We start from the raw sequence: 17393 nt of genomic DNA, 5'->3' as shown, positions 1-17393 counted from the left end.
TGAGCTGCACAGACTTGGCTTTGAACCAGATGGCGTTCTCGGGCGACCTTGCTGCCTCTCCAAGCCTCAGACTCAAAGTCCGCATGAGAGCCCTTGGTCAGGCTCTGGTGGCCTGAGTGAGGTCCCTGATGGGCTCGGCACCTGTCGATATCATCAAAGGGGGATGTTGGGACATCCTGCGGTGCTGGGAACTGCACCTGGGAGACGATTCTTGCCACCCAGCTGGGGTCTGCGTTGTGTGTTTTGGGATCAGCTCCCGTTCTCCGATGGAGGGCCCTGAGCAAGTATGGTTCTAGAACTTTCCTGCAGGGGGCAGCAGATTTCCACTACAAACGGCCTGTCTCCGCCACCACCTGAACCCAACCCTGGGAGGGCTCAGCCGTCACTCCCCTGCCCCCTGGGGGCTGTTCTCCTTGGTTGTGAGCCCACACTGGAGCCAGAGACCTGGAGGCACCTTGTCCCTGCCAGAAGTGCGACGGGGCGGGGACACAGGAGAGGGCTAGAGGCTGCAGGGAGAGGCTGGCCTCACCTGCCTACACCAGCAGGAGGCCCGGGGGCCGTGCTGACCGCCACCACCCAGCCTCAGGAGGGGCCTCAGGCAGCCGGGTGGGCTCTCTGCCCCCCAGGGTTGACGGGGCAGCCCTGCTTCACGGTCACCTCCAGTCATCCTTCAGGGATACACAGGCTCCTCCCAGGTCCAGCCTCTCCTCCCTCCCACCTCCGTGTGGCAGGAAGAGGGTCCGCCCTGAGCCACAAGGCCCAGGCATCGCTCTGCTGCTCCCCCGTGACCTTCCCCTTAGCTCTAAGCTCACTGGTTTGGGTCTGAGGCCATGGGCGACAACTTGCCCTGCTGGCCACGCTCATCTTCTCTGTCTCCCTGAGCCCCCGGCTGCAGCCAGCCCAGATGTTTGAGGGTCTGCTTCTAGGCCACTGTCCCCCTTTTCTCCACCTCCTTCACCTCCACGTGCCTGTGAATCCTGTTCAACCTCAAGATGCAATTCGGTTTCCTCTGAGCAGCCTCCTCTGACCCTGCTGTCCCTGTCCCGTTTCTGTCTGTCCCTTCCCGGTGCCCACAGATGCCATCAGAGCCCCTGGCATACTCTGTTGCCCCCATGTTCTCGTAGCCGCCATGCCCCCCTGGAAAAGTGGGGCTCCCAGCGGGGACCAGGTTTCCTTCACCTCCAGCTCTGAGTCCTGACTTTGCATGGGCCCTGTGGGTGCTGGGCTCGAAGCCTTCTCTTGTGAGGTGCCCAGAGAGGGGACCCGGGGAGAGGAGGGCCGGGGTGCTCCCTTCCCTGGAGGATGAGCATGCTGGGGGCTCGGGCCAGAGTTCAGGTCCCAGTCGGCAGGCCTCCTGGACCAGGGGGACATTTAAAGCAGTTAGAAGCCAGTTCTGGGCAGTAGAACAACTTCCCCAAGGCTTCCTGGCCTGCCGGGCATTAACCCTTCATTTGCTGGATTTTTAGAATCTCCAGGGAACGGACTGGAAGCATGACGAGGCTTTAGAAGCCTGGGGCAAATATTAAGTAGAGGCAATTTACTAGCCCTGATGGTATTATTTCAGCATCGTAGCTCCTGGAAGGGTGGCTATGCTGTGGCAGGCATGCGGGTTCCTGGTCTCCGGCTGCCTCACCTGCGGAGGGAGGTACCCAGGCCCGGCCTGGAGCTCACTGTACCAGGCAGGAGGGTGAAAGAGGCAGCAAGGTCTGCGGTGGCAGTAGCAGGGTGGAGAGCCTAGTGGACTCACACAGGAGGGCCCCAAGGCCCGGGGAGGAGATCCAGGGCCCTCATAGCAGTCTGGCTGACAGCATGGGTACCAGAGAGAACATCTCGCTTCAGATCAGGCTGCACCCCGACTGCTGTGGCCTGGGCCAGGTGTTAACCTCTCGGGGTGGGGGTGGGAAGTGTCACCCACTTGATGGGGGAGCAGTGCCCGGCCGTGCTAAGCGCCATGCAGGGGGAGCCTTAACTGCTGTGGCCAACTCCTCGGGGCTGCTGGTCCTCAGCATGGACCAGCCTGGCCTGGGCCTGGTGATCTGGTCTGTCCTGAGGCCCAGCCCACTCCCTGCCCTGGAGAGGCTGGAGATTAAGGCTCTGCAGGCCTCCCTGCCTCCTTTTGGGGCCACCTCTTCCCACATTGCTCTGGGCTCCTGTGGTCCCCAACCCCCCACCCGGGGCCTCTCTGCCTACCCCTCTGAGCCCCGTGTCACGTCACTCTGTCCCCTGCACGGAGCCTCACAGCCCCCTTCACCTCCTGAGTTCTGCTCTGACAGTGGGTGTGGCTGGGAATCAGATTAGCTAACTGTCACCCAACTAGGTCCTAGTTCAGTGTTTCCTGAACTTGGAGCCAACAGATGTATGGTGGGGAGGGTTGTCCTTGGAGATTTCTAGAAGAATTGAAATTTTTGTATATTTTCATATTGATGGACATCTTTTTCAATCAACTGAAGCGAATCCTGGGTCATTGGGAAGCGCAGGAGGGAGAAAGGAAGCCGGGACTGGAGGGGTGTATTGGAGCCAAGGAATCAGTGCTAATTCCCCGGGGGGACAAGGGAACTCACACCCGAGACGGGCTTCCCAGGGTCAGAAGACTGAAAGGCAGGGGGACAGATGACAGGCAGCTGAGCTGGGGAGAGCCTGGCCTGGACGCTCCCACCTCCGCCCCCCTCCATCGCACGGAGAGGGCCCACTTAGGGTCTGCAAAACATCACGCATTTCTTAAATTAATGCTGTCCCTTTGCGTTTTATTGGTTTTGTAGTTTTGTATGGGCTTAATTAATAAATGTCTTGATTTTATAGTTGAAAGGAGCTATAATACAAAGATTCTCTCCCTAAACTCATAAATTACACAATGAACTCCAGCCCTGGAGGGCCTGGGGAAATATTGGCCCCTAGAAAGCATCCGTATGTCATGTACCTTTGGGAACCCCGAGCTGGTCCCGGCCTTGACTTGGGTGTGAGTGAATAAAGCAGCTTGAGTGATAGGCCCGTGAGCAGAAGCTACCACCTACAGAGGGTTGGTTACTGGGTGCCAGGCTCTGGACCTGTTTATTGTGTTTTCTCGTTGAGTCCTCACAAAATTGCCATGAGGTCGAATTTATCCCCATTTTCCAAGTGGGGATCCTGAAGCCCAGAGACTTGAAGTAACTTGCCCAAGATCACACAGCTAAATGGTGGAGCTCAGATTCCAACGCAGCTCCTCCTGCCTCTAAAGGCCGAGCTTGTCCCTGCCTTGTTCAATGGCTTCTCCGACTGTCACCCAAGTGCCGTTGACTGGTATTATCTTATTCTCCCGACGGCCCTGTGACCCAGGACTAGAGAGAGAGGCTCAGGGGCAGCGTGTGGCTGCCTCAAGGCCAGAGAACAAGGTGAGCGACGTGAGGACCAGCGCAGGGCCATTTCCCGCCGCCATTCTCATCCCCTTCCTACTCTATTACACCCTCTGTAAGTCATCTGGGGAGGGCGGCCACACTCATCTCCTGGAGCACTGCTGTGTCCTCAACACGAAGCACAGCCCCAGACACGGCACAGGGCCTCAGTGAATGTGTGTGGACTAAATGAATGTGTCTCCAAACCCACACCATGACCGGACCCACAGGGGAAGCACCAGCTGGTGTCTGTGCAAGGACCGAAGAGAGAGAGAAGGGAAGGTCAGCACCCAGAGGGAGGGGCCTGGGTACTTCCTGGAGGGATTCACCGCCCACTTCCACCCTGACCATTAGCAAAGGGCAGGATGTGTCAACTCACCAAGGCAGATGCTGGAGTTGCGCTGCCCGGCTCCCCTTGGCATTGGTCCCTGGTGGTCCAGGCCCCCGGCCTTGACTTGAGGGCCACCTGGGAGCCCTGTTGACCAAGCCCCTCTGATGGAGCCCAGGATTCCAGTCCCCTGAGCGGCGGGAAGGGGGCTCCGCTGTGACAAATCAGTCCTTGGATCAAACACTTGGCAGGGCGCCTGGCACACGGCAGGTGTCCAGAACAGGTAGCTGTCATGGCACTGGCTGGAGACTCCAGTCCCCATGCATTTGGGAGTGGGGTCCACGCCAGCAGCTGGATCATGTCTGGGATTGCCAACAAGGCTGACCCCAACCTGGGCAAGCTGATGGCCGCCCCTGGACTGGGGTGACCCAGCCGAGACCCCACAGGCAGCCCGGGCTGTCTCCTCCTTCGACCCCAAGCCTCTCAGGCTTCAGGCCTGGCATACCTTCTTTCCCATCCTCTTTCACTTCAGGGTCTGTTGAGGTCCCCCTACCTGCCCAGACTCCAGGTGGGGGTCTAGTCCCCTGCTTCCCCCAGGACTAGAGCCTTGGCTTGATGCCAGCCCTGTTTTGGGGCTCCTCAAGGGAGGAGCAGGTGGGTGGCATGGGGTTCACCTGGAAACCAGATCGATGGCATCTGCTTGGTAGGGCTGTTGTGAAAATGGTCAAAGGAACTGCAAGTTCAGGGCAGGTGTGGGCGTCGCATTTTGTCCGCAGGAAGAACACGTGAGGACACGCGGTCATCATCCCTCGTGGCTGGGAGAGCTGAGGCTGACCACACGTCACCCCCAACCATGAAGATGAGGCAGGTACGTGATTCTCCCAACACAGGACTACTCCATTTAAATTATTTGACTGTTTCATTGAAAGTTCTCAAAATTCCTTGGAAGAATGTTTGAAGAGTTTAAAATCCTCACTCCCTCATTTCCTTACGTCACACAGTCAGTAGGTGGGTGACAGGGCTGGGATCCTGGGCCAGGTCTGGTCCTGGAGCCTGGGCTCTTCCCTCTGCCCGGGTGTCCCCCTGCCCACACCACTGCCCATCCCTGGTCATCCAGGCCCACCCAACCCAAGGCACACACCCCCTGCCCCCACGTGAGGGCTTGGCCTTGGGCAGGGTGGGGCTGGTCCAATGGACCAAGCACTTGCACTGCCTCCTTGAGGGCGTGCTTTGGGGACGGCCTCTCCACCCATTTCTAGCCCTCTCACTCCCTTTAGAGGCCTGCTTTCAGGGGTGTCCCCCTCAGCCCCAGCCAGGTCATCCACGTTAATAAAGTGCCCAGCCCCGGAGACAGCGGCTACTGTGGCTGGACTTGTGCACAAAAGGAGCTTGGAGTGAACTTGAGACCCAGGCCCCAGACCTTTTCCAGCAGACCTTTCTGAGCATGTCTTTGTTCTCCCCGCCGGCAGATCTGCTTGGCCAGACAGTTTGCTCTGGCTAAAGGGGCCGGCCTGGGGAGGGCTCTGCTTCCTGCGGGAGGGAGGGATGAAGTGGCAGGAGGAGTTCAAATGCGGAAGAATCTGTGAGCCTTCCCAGCACTGCTCTGGGCAAGGATGGAGTGATGCCCAGCGACACGCCTGCCTCGGCCTCGGGGATCCAGGCTGCCTGGGATTACGTCCCCCAGTTCCAGAGACACCCTCGCCCCCAGCACATCATGCCTTCCACACCTGCTGCCTGTTGCAGTTTCTTAATTAAGTCCATCCTTCTGGGACTTTCCAAGCGTGTTCATTTCTGTTCCTCTCCTTCAGGGCTCTTGCACCAAACCCACGTCAGAGGCAGGAAAGGATTAAATGGTCAAAGGTGCCGAAAAGCCTGGAAAGGTGGGGAAGGTAGCTAAGAGGGAGCTGTGGAATCAGGTGGTAGAGTCTTTGGTCCCACTGATTCAGGAGGTGATGATTTCCCAGGGACAACGGGCACCTCCCTGGGATTAGGGGTCCTTGGACTCCTGATTGGTGCTGGGGCTTCCCCCTGACCACTGGCCAGAACACCAAGCTTCTTCAGCCCGTGTGGGAGCTGGATGAAGAGCTCTTGAATTGTTTTAAGGCCAATCAGACCAAAGAGATGTGATTCCTGGGCCATATTCAAGAGATGAGCACATGGTAAAGGACCGTGAACCAAGCAGGGTCCCCACCCTGAGTGTCTGGTGGGAGACAGGTATGTGAGGCTAAGGGTGGGCCTTTCCTTCAAGGCGCCCTCTCTCCGGATCTCATCGGTCAGCCGGGGAGTGGGCGGGTGCAGGGGCCCTCCTGGTGTGGGAGCGGCCCCAAGCAGGCTTACTGGAGGAGGGAGTCCGTGAAGGTGGTGTGAGCTGGGGGCATGAGATGGGGAGGGGCTGACACTAGTGGGGGTCTGTGGTTTCATTGGTGCTTCCTTCCGTGTTCTCTCTCATTTTTGTCTGTCTTCCCAAGAACCTCTGCAGCAGGACCACCGGCTTCATTTTGCAGATGAGGAAACAGGCCACAGGTCCCGCGGCCAGCAAGTGGCTGGGCCACCACTTGAAGCGGACTTGTTCCAGCCCAGAGGGGCTCCAGCACATCGTCTGGTAGCTGTGGGGAGTAAGTATGCGCCTCCCAGGCTTCCCTCCTATTCTTTTAACTTCCTTCTTTTCAAATTTTAGCATTGCTGTCCTCATCAGGATCAGAACTTTGGTCCATGCGTAATTGGGTGTTTGCCGTAAAGCCCAGTCTTAGTGAAGCCAGCTGTCCTGGGCCACCCAACCCACCAGGTTCCCAGGATTCTGTTGGGTCGTGGCCTTCAGGTGTCTTTATCCCCTGAGTGACAGCCGGGAGACCCCTGCCAGTCCTCTTACCGACCACGGCTTTGCAATCGGCTCATTCAGATGTAACACATTTCCCTTTGGGAGGTTTATTCTGTGAGCGTTGCACTTCTTAAGAAGTTTTTCTTGGAAGTTTTGTCATTTACATTTAAAAATTAAGAACAACCCAGCTGCGTGTGCTTTCTAACGTGTCCTAAAGTAAGATCTGGATGTCGGGGTCCCGGACCTGCTCCTCCTGTGATCCTCCCGGGCTCGGTAAGTGACACCACAGCTTCCCCGGGTGCTGAGCCCACACACCTGGAGGCAACACCTTGGTCCGCTCTCAAGTCCTCTCGTGCCCCAGAGCTCCACCTTCACAGTGAACCCCAAAGCCCGTCACTCGTGCCACCTCTGGCTCTGCCACTGCCCTCCCACTTCTGGCTGGCTTTGTGACGCACCCCCTGACGGCCTTTCTTCCCCGCAGTGATCTCGCTCTTTGCTGGAATGATTCCTTTAAAACCAGAGTCCAGCCCGTCTCCCCATGCTCAGAGCCTGCTAGCAGCTTCCTGTGGCAGCTAGAATAACAAGGCCTGTCCTGCTCCAGCTGCCTGTGACCTCACCCTGCACCCTGATCCATGCACCTGGCTTCCTGCGGTCCACACCCTCTGGGCTGCTGCTGTGCCAGGGCGTCTGCACTCACCGTTCCCTGTGGAGAACGCTCTCCCCAGATCTTTGCACGGCCCATTCTCTGGATTCACGCAGGTGAACCAGTGCGAGGTCCCCGCTGACCCTACCGGAGAGGAAAGCTTCTCCCCACCACCCCCCGATCCGGGGTGCATCTCTCTCGGGTCCTTTGACCCATGAACCTTTCCTTCATGTTGCTGTCACATGGGACATTCGCTGATGTAACTGCTTGGTTAGGGACCCGTCTCGCCCACAAGAACGCAAGGGAGCGTGTACAGATCTCTGTCGCATCCCCCCAGCACCCGCAATCACGAAAGAGTTATCCAATGAATCAAGGAACACGGGCAGTTGCAAAGGGAGGAGATGGCCATTTCTGGTGGCCTCTGCATGCTGCCAGGGCGCCAGGGCTCCGCGTGCAAGGCAATTTATGAGCGTTAGCGCATTGGATTTCTGTCATGGCCGTGGGAGGTAGGTACTCCTAATTCCATTTTACAAAGAAGGAATCCAAGGTTCAAAATATCCAAGGGAGACCACACAGCGACGGGCAGAGCCAGTTTGGATGCCAAGTCAGCCTGCCGTCTGAGACCAGGTGCCCCCACCCCCCGGCCCCAGTCCGTGCAACCTCCGGCTCCACCCTGCGCGCCGGCATTGCTCTGACGAGCCCCATTCTGGCCTGGCTCAGATGGGTTCTCGGTAAGCGGGGGTGGTGGAGCGCGGAGAGGGGCCCGCAGCTCCATCTGCTAATGCGTTTACCTCCAGGCTGACTGGCCTCGGCTGAGCTGGCACAGAAGCGTCTCTGCTCCAAACCCAGCCTGCGGAGTAAGATGAAGCTGCTTCTTGGGAATCGTTTAGCTCACGACTCTGTGTTCCATATTCATGATGAAATGCAAATTTCCATGTTCACTGAGGGCAACTAGTAGCATGGTACTTGGAAAAGAATTCCAGCTGGTTAAGTTTAGGGTCCTGAACAAATTTCAAACCAAGTCTCTTTTCTGGCCAGTGCCGCAGCTTTTTCATCTGATGGTGAACGAGATTTTTTTTTTCTCTCCCGTGTGCCCTGGCCCTGGCTTCTCAATAATCTGTTCTTCTGCGCTGGCCAAGTGCCAACAGCCCTCGTTGTTTCCCCACCCCCTGCATGAGTATTCATTTCATCCCACTTTCTAGGGAGGTTGAGAGGACTATCAATTTGGGTGACTGGGTAAGATGCGTGGGGATGTCCCAGCCTTGTTTCGTCCCTTCCAGGATGGTTCTTCCTCCCAAGGCCCGGACTCCTGTGTTCTCTCTGGGAGCCTGCTTAAGAACAGGGCTCTAGAAAGTTCTCCCTTCCTATTTTTAGCTTCCTCCTCGGCTTGGGATTGGTGTACATGCTCACTCTCTGGTTTTCTCGGTTCACCTCCCCGCCGAGCTTCCAGGGTCCACGTGGCCCTCTCCCCTGTCCTTTCACCCACCGTCTCACTCAACCCCTCTTGCTTTGGGATACTAGTGACACCAACACTGGACACTCACTGTGTGCCAGGCCCTGTCCTTAGTACTTCACAGGAATTAACTCACTGAATCTTCAAACAACCCTATGGGATGGACACTCCCCACTTTACAAAGGAGGGGATGCAGGCTCAGAGAGGTTGACTCGCCCAAGGTCACAGAACTAGGAAAGTGGAGAAGCTGGGACGCGGCCTGGCTTAACTGGGCTGCTATTCTGCTGCCTAGCGTTTAGTATGAACAGCAAGGACTTTGGGGGCAAAACAGGCCTAGGTGTACATGTTGGCCCTGCCCTTGCTAAGGAACCCTAGGCCAGTCAGTCCATCTCCCCGAGTCTCTCTTTTCCCATCCGTAAAACGGGCATGCATTTGTTCCTGACTCACTGGATAACTTTATTTTTATTATTTTTTTATTATTATTCATTATTATTTTTTTTTTAATTTTTTGCGGTACATGGGCCTCTCACTGTCGTGGCCTCTCCCGTTGCGGAGCACAGGCTCCGGACGCGCAGGCTCAGCAGCCATGGCTCACGGGCCCAGCCGCTCCGCGGCATGTGGGATCTTCCCGGACCGGGGCACGAACCCGTGTCCCCTGCATCGGCAGGCAGACTCTCAACCACTGTGCCACCAGGGAAACCCTGGATAACTTTAAAAGATGAAATGTGAAGACCTGAAGCAAGCTTCAGTCCTGTGCACACTGATGGACCCTCTGCAGTGCCACCACCCTTTCCCTGGGCTGCAGGCAAGGAGGGGGACCTTTGGGGAGGGAGGCAGCCACAGTTCCAGATTTGGGGTCCTAGACTGATGGACTCCTCCCGGATCTCAGGCCAGCCCACCCAACCTCGCCCCAGAAGGCCCTTCATGTCCCTCCCTCCACGTGACCATCTGTCTCCAAGACGGTTCCAGCTTTGCAAGGGAACCTGGACCCCTCAAGCCCCAAAGGCAGCTCATCACAAGGAGAAAAAGTAATTTTAGAGAAGCAGGGGGCTTTGGTTGTTTAATTGCTTCTCCTTCTGCAGGCACTCACAACACTCAACTCACACACACACACACACACACACACACACACAAGCGTGCGCGCGCTGCCCGCTCCCCTTTCTCTGGTAGATACACTGTAAGGGGGCAGCCACCACCAAAGTCAACCCTCCACCCCGAAAGGAACCAAAGTCCGTTCAGATAACAAACTCCAACACGTAGTCCAAAAGAAAGTAACAAAACAAAACAAAAATCCCAAACTTTACTTGCATTTAGCCATTAATAAATAATTTACAGTATGTACACGCGGTGACACTCCACACAGGTCGCAGACACGGGACACAGTGAGGGGCCCCCACTTCCAAGCAGAACGTGATCAAACACAACCAAAATAAAGTGCTTCACTTTTTACTTCCAACATAGGGACCATCTAAAAACCAGCAGGGAGGGGCTGGGGCTGCGCCTCCCACCCACCTGCCCGCCTAGCCCACGGCTTGGCAGAGAGAGGGAACCTCTCGGAGGGGGAGGCAGGGACCAGTCCGCAGCCTCCCGGGCCAGTGTATGAGAGGTCCCTGGGCAACAGCAGAGGGATGGTCGGGGACAGTGGGGCCTGCGGGGCTTCTGGGAGGATCGCCCTCCGGGACACGGCCGCGCTTTTAGGAGTGGAGCCCAGCTCGGTGCTGGTCCCCAGGGTTCTCTGAAACAGCAGCAGAGGTGGGACTGGTTCGGGGCTCCTCGGATGGGCAGCTTGGCTGACGTGAGGTGGGAAAGTCTCCTGGCTGTGTGGCCACGGGGCTTAAGAGAAAGGCCTAGAAGGAGGAGATACTGCCAGGGATGCTAAAGGCTGAGACACCTTCCAGGCCCTGCTCCTCTCCCCAGAATGCAGACCTGGGTGGACAGGGCAGGGAGCAAGGATCTGGGGGGCAGGTGAGGAGAAAGCAGAGGATCAGGGCAGGCCAGCTGGCCCCATCCGCTGAGTCTCCAGCCTGCACCCTGCGGCCTCAGTTCCCCTGCTCACCGCCTCTTGCCACCTGCTGGGGAGGAAGGAACAGAAATCAAGGGGGTGGCTCTCTGTTTAGACATTTAGAAGCAAAGACTCGACTTCCAAAGAACAGTGGGGACCGGGGGACAGGAGGATGGGCAGTGGGGGAAGGCGCCAGAGCAGGCATTGCTCAGAGCACGTGCCGACGACATGTGTCGTCCCCCACCTGCGGGGCCTGGTAACTGGGGCCTGAGCCTGTGCCCAGCCAGGGCGCACACGGTGGTCTCTCCTTGGCTCGCAGGGAGGCCACAGGCGGGAAGGCACCAGGAGGACACAACTTTTTGGCCGAAGGGTTACGTTAGTTTTCTAAAGATGCCAAGCAGCACCCCGGGGGTGTCCTGAAGCCCAAGAAGAAAGGATGCCCTGGCCAGGGGTCCAGCCTCGAGGCTACCTCCGCCCCCCGTCCTTGTGTGTGCGAGTGTGTACGAGTGTGTGTGCGTGGGGTGGGCGCAGGTGGCCCGGGATGCGCGTGCAGCAGTCAGCCGGGCCTGTTTCAGTGCATTGCAGGGGTGAGGGCAGGTCGACTCTGCCCACGCCCAGTGTCTCTGTTGGGGTGAGGGCTTAGGCCTGAGGGGCTCTGATTTGCACATTCACACGGCGGGGCGGGTGGAGAGGGGCAGCTCTCCCTCTGCACAGCTCTATGTCACAAACGTCACAGCACTGGTCACCACAACCTTGTCCCGGGCCCCGGGGGAGGGGAGGGGACGTCCCACGCCCCCAGCCCTTGCCAGCAGGCAGCCCAAGGCAGCGCGGAGATGCGTGGCCGCCGGGGCTCCGGACCCCTGCAGGGACTGCGGGGCCACCGGGAGGCCACCACCGGCCCTCGTGCAGCCGCCGACCAGTTCGGTGACGCCTCGCTCTCGGTCCTAGGTGGCCTCCAGCAGCACAGGAAGCAGGGGCAGGAGTAGAAGGCTGCCGAGGAGGGGCCAGGGGGCCGGGGGCAGCCCTGCGGCGGCCGCCCGGCCCGGCGGCTCCCGAGTCCTCTCGTACAGGTGCAGCTTGTCCTTGTTGGAGTGGAGCATCTTGACGTCCTCCAGGGCGTAGTAGGCGGCCAGTGTGAAGTTCACGTCTCCTGTGGTGAGCAGGTCGAAGACGCAGGCCTGGTAGTAGAGGTCCTCCACGGGCAGCTTCTCCTTGCACTTGGCCACGGCCGTCTCGTATGGGAAGGTGTCGGGGGCTGAGGGGGCGGGGCTGGCGGCTGGTAGCCTGTGGGCGCCGGGGCTCTCGGCGCCGGCTCGGAAGGCCTGGAAGTCGATCTGCTGGTTGAGTGGGCAGCCCCTCAGGCAGAGGTAGAGGCCCTGGCTGTCCCGGTCTTCCACGGCGTTGACTACCTCCTCGGGCATGCGGACCGCGAAAGTCAGGTAGCCACCCACCTGGCGGACCACGATGGTGGTGCCGATGTACTTGGCCTGGATCTCCACGTGCTGGCCCGACACCTTCTCGGTGATCTTCAGGCTGTTGGCCCCGTGCTTGTCGCCGCCGTTCTTGGAGCCGTCGGCGAAGGCGGCAGGGAGCTCGTCCATCTCGGCCTGGTACACCTTCTGGTCCACGCACTCCTGGAAGTTCTTGAAGATGATGGTGAGCTGTGGGGCAAGGGGGCAAAGAGAGGGGGTGAGGCAGTACCAGGAACTGTGGAGGGGACAAGGCCCAGCCCCAGACTTACAATGCTCTGGACTGAGCGGAGGGATGGCAAGAGCCCCCAGGATGTCCCAGACCGCCCCTTCCCCACTGTGGTCACTGTGCAGTGCCACCTGCCCTACTCATTTAATATTTTTCTTTAAAACAATTTGCATTTTTGCTTAAAAATTTTTTTGACTTAGGGAACTTTATACTCCTCTCCTAAATAGAAAACCAGCTCATTTACTATATACAGAGAGGAAACATAACGAGAAAAGCATGGCTAGTTAAAAATGAAAGGTCGTTACCCACTGTAGTAGGCTGAAGAACGGCCTCCAAGATATCAGGCGCTAATCCCTGGAACCTGTAAATGTTACCTTATATGACAAATGGGAGCTTGCAGTTGAGATTAGGTTAAGGATACATTATCCTTAACTTATTAAGGATAAGAAATTATCCTGGTGGGCCCTAAATGTAATCACACGTGTCCTCATAAGACGGAGGCAGAAGAGAAGGCGGGGTTTCCACAGAGGCAGAGACCAGAGGGTTGTGGCCACAAGTTGAAGGATGCTGGCCACCAGCAGAGGCCTGGAAGAAGCAACAAACAGACTCTCCCCTGAAGCCTCCAGAAGGATCAGTCCTGCTGACACCTTGATGCTAGCCCCTTAAGACTCATTTCAGACTTTTGCCTTCAGAGGTATGAGAATAAATTTCTATTTGTTTGAATCACTTAGTTTGTGGTACTTGTTACAGCAGCAATAGGAAACGAATATGGACCACAACCAAAGGACCATAAGCCACAGGCCGAACGTAACAGCAGGTGGAAGAGACTGATGTTCAAAGAACGAACGAGCAGGCAAAATCCATGCAGGCAGGCAGGCAGAGGTCAGCAGAGGCCACCGCAGCAGGGCTGCCCTGCGGGGTCTCCCACCAGGCCTTGGCAGTAGCAGGAGGAAGAGGGAGGGGAGGGAGGTGCCAGTCAGCAAAAGGGAGACGGGGGCTCCAGATTAACGGGCAGCCCTGGCCAGGGGAGCAGCGAGGCACATTTCTGCTGGAGCCTGCAGCCGGGGTGAGGGGCTGCGCTGAGCTACTGGAGAAGCAGAGGGCTAAGCGGCTCCATCAGTAACCGTCCTCCTGCAAACCACAGACTTGCTGCATTTTTTACTCCTGGGCCTGTGCGGCGCTGCAGGGAAGGTGACATTACCTCGGATTTATAGACAAGGAAATTCGGGTTCAGAAAGTAAAGTGACTTGCCCAAGGTCACACAGCCAGCAAGAGGCAGAGCTGGGATTAGGCTCTTGGTTTCCAGTCCCTGGGCATTTTTGGCCAAAAAGTCATAGGGTGGGAGGCCTGGGAGAAGGACAAGAGACCAACAGTCCGGGGAGTGATGTGTTTCCCCTGTCACCCTGGGTGAGACGTCTGGCTGTTCTTTCCTCCGTAACCCTAACCAGGAAGATGGGGTAGAGACAGGAGTGAAACTGGGAAACTCGCCCCCGCCCTGTTCCTGCTGGACTCTCAGCCTGAAGCCAGGAAAGGAGGTGGGGCGATGGGGGCAAGATGGTGCCCAGGCATCTTGGGACCTCCCGCTAAAAGCACCCCCCTCCGGCCCGGCCGCAACCTCTTCACGGCCCCCAGCCACTATTCCCAGGCCCTGTCCCCTCATCCCCGCCACCAAGCCTGGAGAAGAAGGGCCTCACCAGCTGGGGTACCACACCTCCTCATAACGTCTGTAGGCCGAAGGGGCTCTAGCAAAGGGCGGGGGGCTGCTGACGACATGTATGGTCGGCCGTGGCTGAATTCTCTGCCTGGGCACCCCAGGGGGACGTGGCAGTTGAGGGACATGATGATGGCCTGGACAGCTCTCGGGGTTGAGGGCAATGCAGCAAAGCACTAGGGGAATTACTGGCCGAACAGTGGGTGTATGACAAAGGCGAGGCCCCAGACTTGCTAGAAACCAAAGAGGAAACCCAAAGCAGCTCCGATGGGGAAGGGAAGGCGGGGAGAGCTGCCACAGGACCTCAGCTCAGGCAGGAGGGTCGGGGAGAGGCCGGCCAAGACAGGCGGAGGGGGAGGTGCCGGTGGGGCATGGGCCAGGGAGTGTCTGGCTGCAGTTCCGGGGTGGCTGGGGACACAGCCAGGAGGGGGAAGCCGGCAGGGAGTGGCCTTGGCTGGGGGCCCCAGGAGCAGGTGCTGAGATGCCTAAGGACTGGAGAGGGGCAGCCTAGGGGCTGCAGAAAGTTCTAGGCTGAGCAAACCCACAAAGTAGCAAGAGCTGGGCTGGAGGTGTCGCCGGCTCTGTTTCACGGCTGCTCTGCGCGTCCCCTCACGCCAGTATAAAGCTCAGGGGTGACCAGGCAGGGAGTGTACGAGGGGCCCTCAGAGGGAACGCAGAGAAGACCCCAGCCCTTCTCACCCCGTTCCTGAGAGATGTAAGGATGAGAGGAAGTCTGAGAGGGGCAGGCCACAGTATGACTTTGGGGAACTCCAGGGCACCTGGGCCTTGCTGGGTCCCTTCCTCCGTCAGAAACATTAAAAACTACATTCGTGGCGGAGATTGGGATTGACATATACACGCTACTATATATAAAACAGATGACTAATAAGGACCTGCTGTATAGCACAGGGAACTCAATACTCTGTAACGACCTATATGGAAAAAGAATCCAAAAAAGAGTGGATATATGTATAACTGACTCACTTTGCTGTACACCTGAACCTAACACAACATTGCAAATCAACTATAGGCCAGCAAAACTCTTTTAAAAGAAAGACGCTACATTTTGGGACTGCATTGGCGTAAAGATTAATAGTCTAGGTTGGATCATGTTGGCTTTTTCCTTCTGACTTTAAAAGGAAGGAAAGCCTTCTCGTGGCCCTAGAAGTCTTGGGGCCAAGGCACCGCGCCTGTGGGGCCTGACGGGTGTGCAGGGGGCACTCTGCGCGGTCTTCATGGGACACGAGGAGGGGCTGGTGCTCTGAGGTCGAGAGCCGGAGGCCCCGCCAGAGGCCACAGCGGGCTACAGCGGGAGGCCCGCGTGCACAGCTCCCTGAGCCCGGGGCTCTGCTTCCCCGTCTCCTCCCTGGAGGTCACAGGCTGGTCCCGGGACGAGGCTCTTCTGCTTCGCTGTGGGATGTCCAAGGTGGCTGCAGCCCCTCCATCCTGCCCCTAGCCCCACGCATCATCGAACCCCACGAAACTGCCGCTCCTTCACTGCCCAGACCTACGAACGTGGCGACTTCACAGGGATCCTCCTCCTGCTGCTTCCTGTCTCCATCCTAGGCTCCTGCCCTGATGAGGCCGCCCGCCTGCCTGCTTGCCTGCGGGGGGCCGGGAGGTGGGCCAGCCGGGGTGGTCTGGGCAGTGGGTGGTCCTGCCATGGGGGGAGGGGTGTGCAATGAGGGGCTCTGGTGTCCCTGCCTGGTGTGCAGGGCCACACAGACACTGGGGGCGGGGGAGTAGGGGGGTGGCGTTCCCAGTGCCATCGGCCTCCCTGGAACAGGAAAGGCTGGTTTCGCTCTAACCGCCATCTCTTGCGGAGACAGTCTCCTGGAAGGCTGACAGGCTGCTTGACTCTTCCTGGCACCGGTGCCAGGGACTCAACCACAAGGAACAGCATGAAGGGGGCCTGTCGAAAGCCAGGCGGCTCACTGCCCACACAGCCGCAGGCGTGGCTGCCGCTCCCGCCTCGGCTGCCCCCCTTCCCCGAGGGGCTCGTGCCCTCTTCACTGCTGGGCACAGGGCAGAGCCCGAGTGTCATCAGAACTATTCGTGGAGCGCCAACTGTGTGCCAGGCCTGGGGCTGGGGGCTGTGTCCACATGAGGGGAGGAAACAGCCCAAGACCCCTGTCCTCACGGTGCTCACACTGCGGGGGTGGAAGGTGATGTCACAGACTAAGCGGATGAAGGATGCCGTGTGATGGAATGGAAGTGCAACGGGGAACATGCGAGGGGGCCGCCGTGGGGGGAGGCACCGAGATCCGAGCTCCTCTCCTCCCTGAGGTTCAACACGGGGTGCCCCCAGCGCAGCCAGAAAGAGGAAGACAGAGCAGGGGGCGGGCATGGGAGGCAGTCCCACGGGAACAGGAAGTTGAAAGGTCAGCTTGGGCTGGAAACACTAGATCTCGACCCTCCACAAGAACAGAGGGCTAGGCAGGGTTGGACAGTGAGAATACCGTGCTCCTGGGCAAGGCACCACGGCTGAGGGGATGGGAAATCACAAAAGCCCAGGTTCCACCACCTCGGGGATAAGAGCCCACACTCTGCCTGGCTCTGCTGCTGCCCCTCCCGTCCTGTCCTTCGGGGGCAAGCTCAGGGCAAGGGCAGGCAGGAGGCCTTCTCCGGTGCTCTGTGTAGAGCCAGTGCCCCGCCCCAAGACCCTCAGCATCCTGCTGCCCCACCCAGCGCCCATCACCAGCATCCTGTGGCTATCTCTGTGCTCCACTATTAGCCTGGGAGCTGCTGAGACGGAGGCGTCGCCGAGCACAGAGGCTGGCACAGAAGAGCTGTTTGGTCAATGTTTTCTGAATCAGCGAAGGAACACACACACCTGAGTAATGGAGGCCCAAGAGAACAGGCAGAGGCAGGCCGAGGGCACTTGGGAGCCAGCCACCCATGTCTCTCACCCGGGTACCATGAGACCCCAGTCGGCCCTGAGGCCTGAAGCTGGCTTGGCCACAGACACGGACTCACTGCCCGGCCTCCAGCAGAGCCTGTGCTGCCTCCTGGCTGATGGGGCGATAAGAGAAGGCTGCTAAAACTCTTCACCTGCTGGGAAGATCAAGGTGGCCCTAGGTCACCGCAGCAATGGGTTGGCTTGATCAAGGGGCTCTGCTGCAGAGCCCCAGACCCTTCTGGAAGCTTCACGCTGGGACAGGAAGGGAGGCGCTCCCATGCCTACTTGGGCAGTTCTGCTGGCCAGTGCCCAGCAGCGAGCCTGAAACAGAGTGAGCATTTGAAAAATGTGGGCTAAGTGAATGAATGGAATACAAGAACAAATGAATGAATAAGCCGTTTGGTTTGTGGACGGCCTCGCTGAGCTCAGGGTCCCACTGTGTGCCAATAGAGAGCTGAGGGTGGTAGCCAGGG

General features: G+C 58.3%; 1 protein-coding gene across 6 annotated transcripts in view; it reads right to left on the bottom strand.

Moving 5' to 3' along the window:
* Positions 1 to 9877: 9877 nt before the first annotated feature.
* Positions 9878 to 17393, bottom strand: part of RGMA (repulsive guidance molecule BMP co-receptor a) — a 44433-nt gene continuing 36917 nt past the window's right edge. For all 6 annotated transcript variants that reach the window (XM_067695687.1, XM_067695663.1, XM_067695679.1 and 3 more), the window contains one exon: positions 9878 to 12273. In XM_067695687.1, the coding sequence (XP_067551788.1) occupies positions 11557 to 12273 (717 nt within the window). In that variant the 3' untranslated portion in view covers positions 9878 to 11556. The remainder of the gene's footprint in view (positions 12274 to 17393) is intronic.

Source organism: Pseudorca crassidens, chromosome 1 (genome assembly GCF_039906515.1).
Source record: "Pseudorca crassidens isolate mPseCra1 chromosome 1, mPseCra1.hap1, whole genome shotgun sequence".
NCBI classification, from domain to species: domain Eukaryota; kingdom Metazoa; phylum Chordata; class Mammalia; order Artiodactyla; family Delphinidae; genus Pseudorca; species Pseudorca crassidens.
Note: the sequence above shows the minus strand (reverse complement) of the source record. Positions and strands in the feature narration are given on the sequence as shown.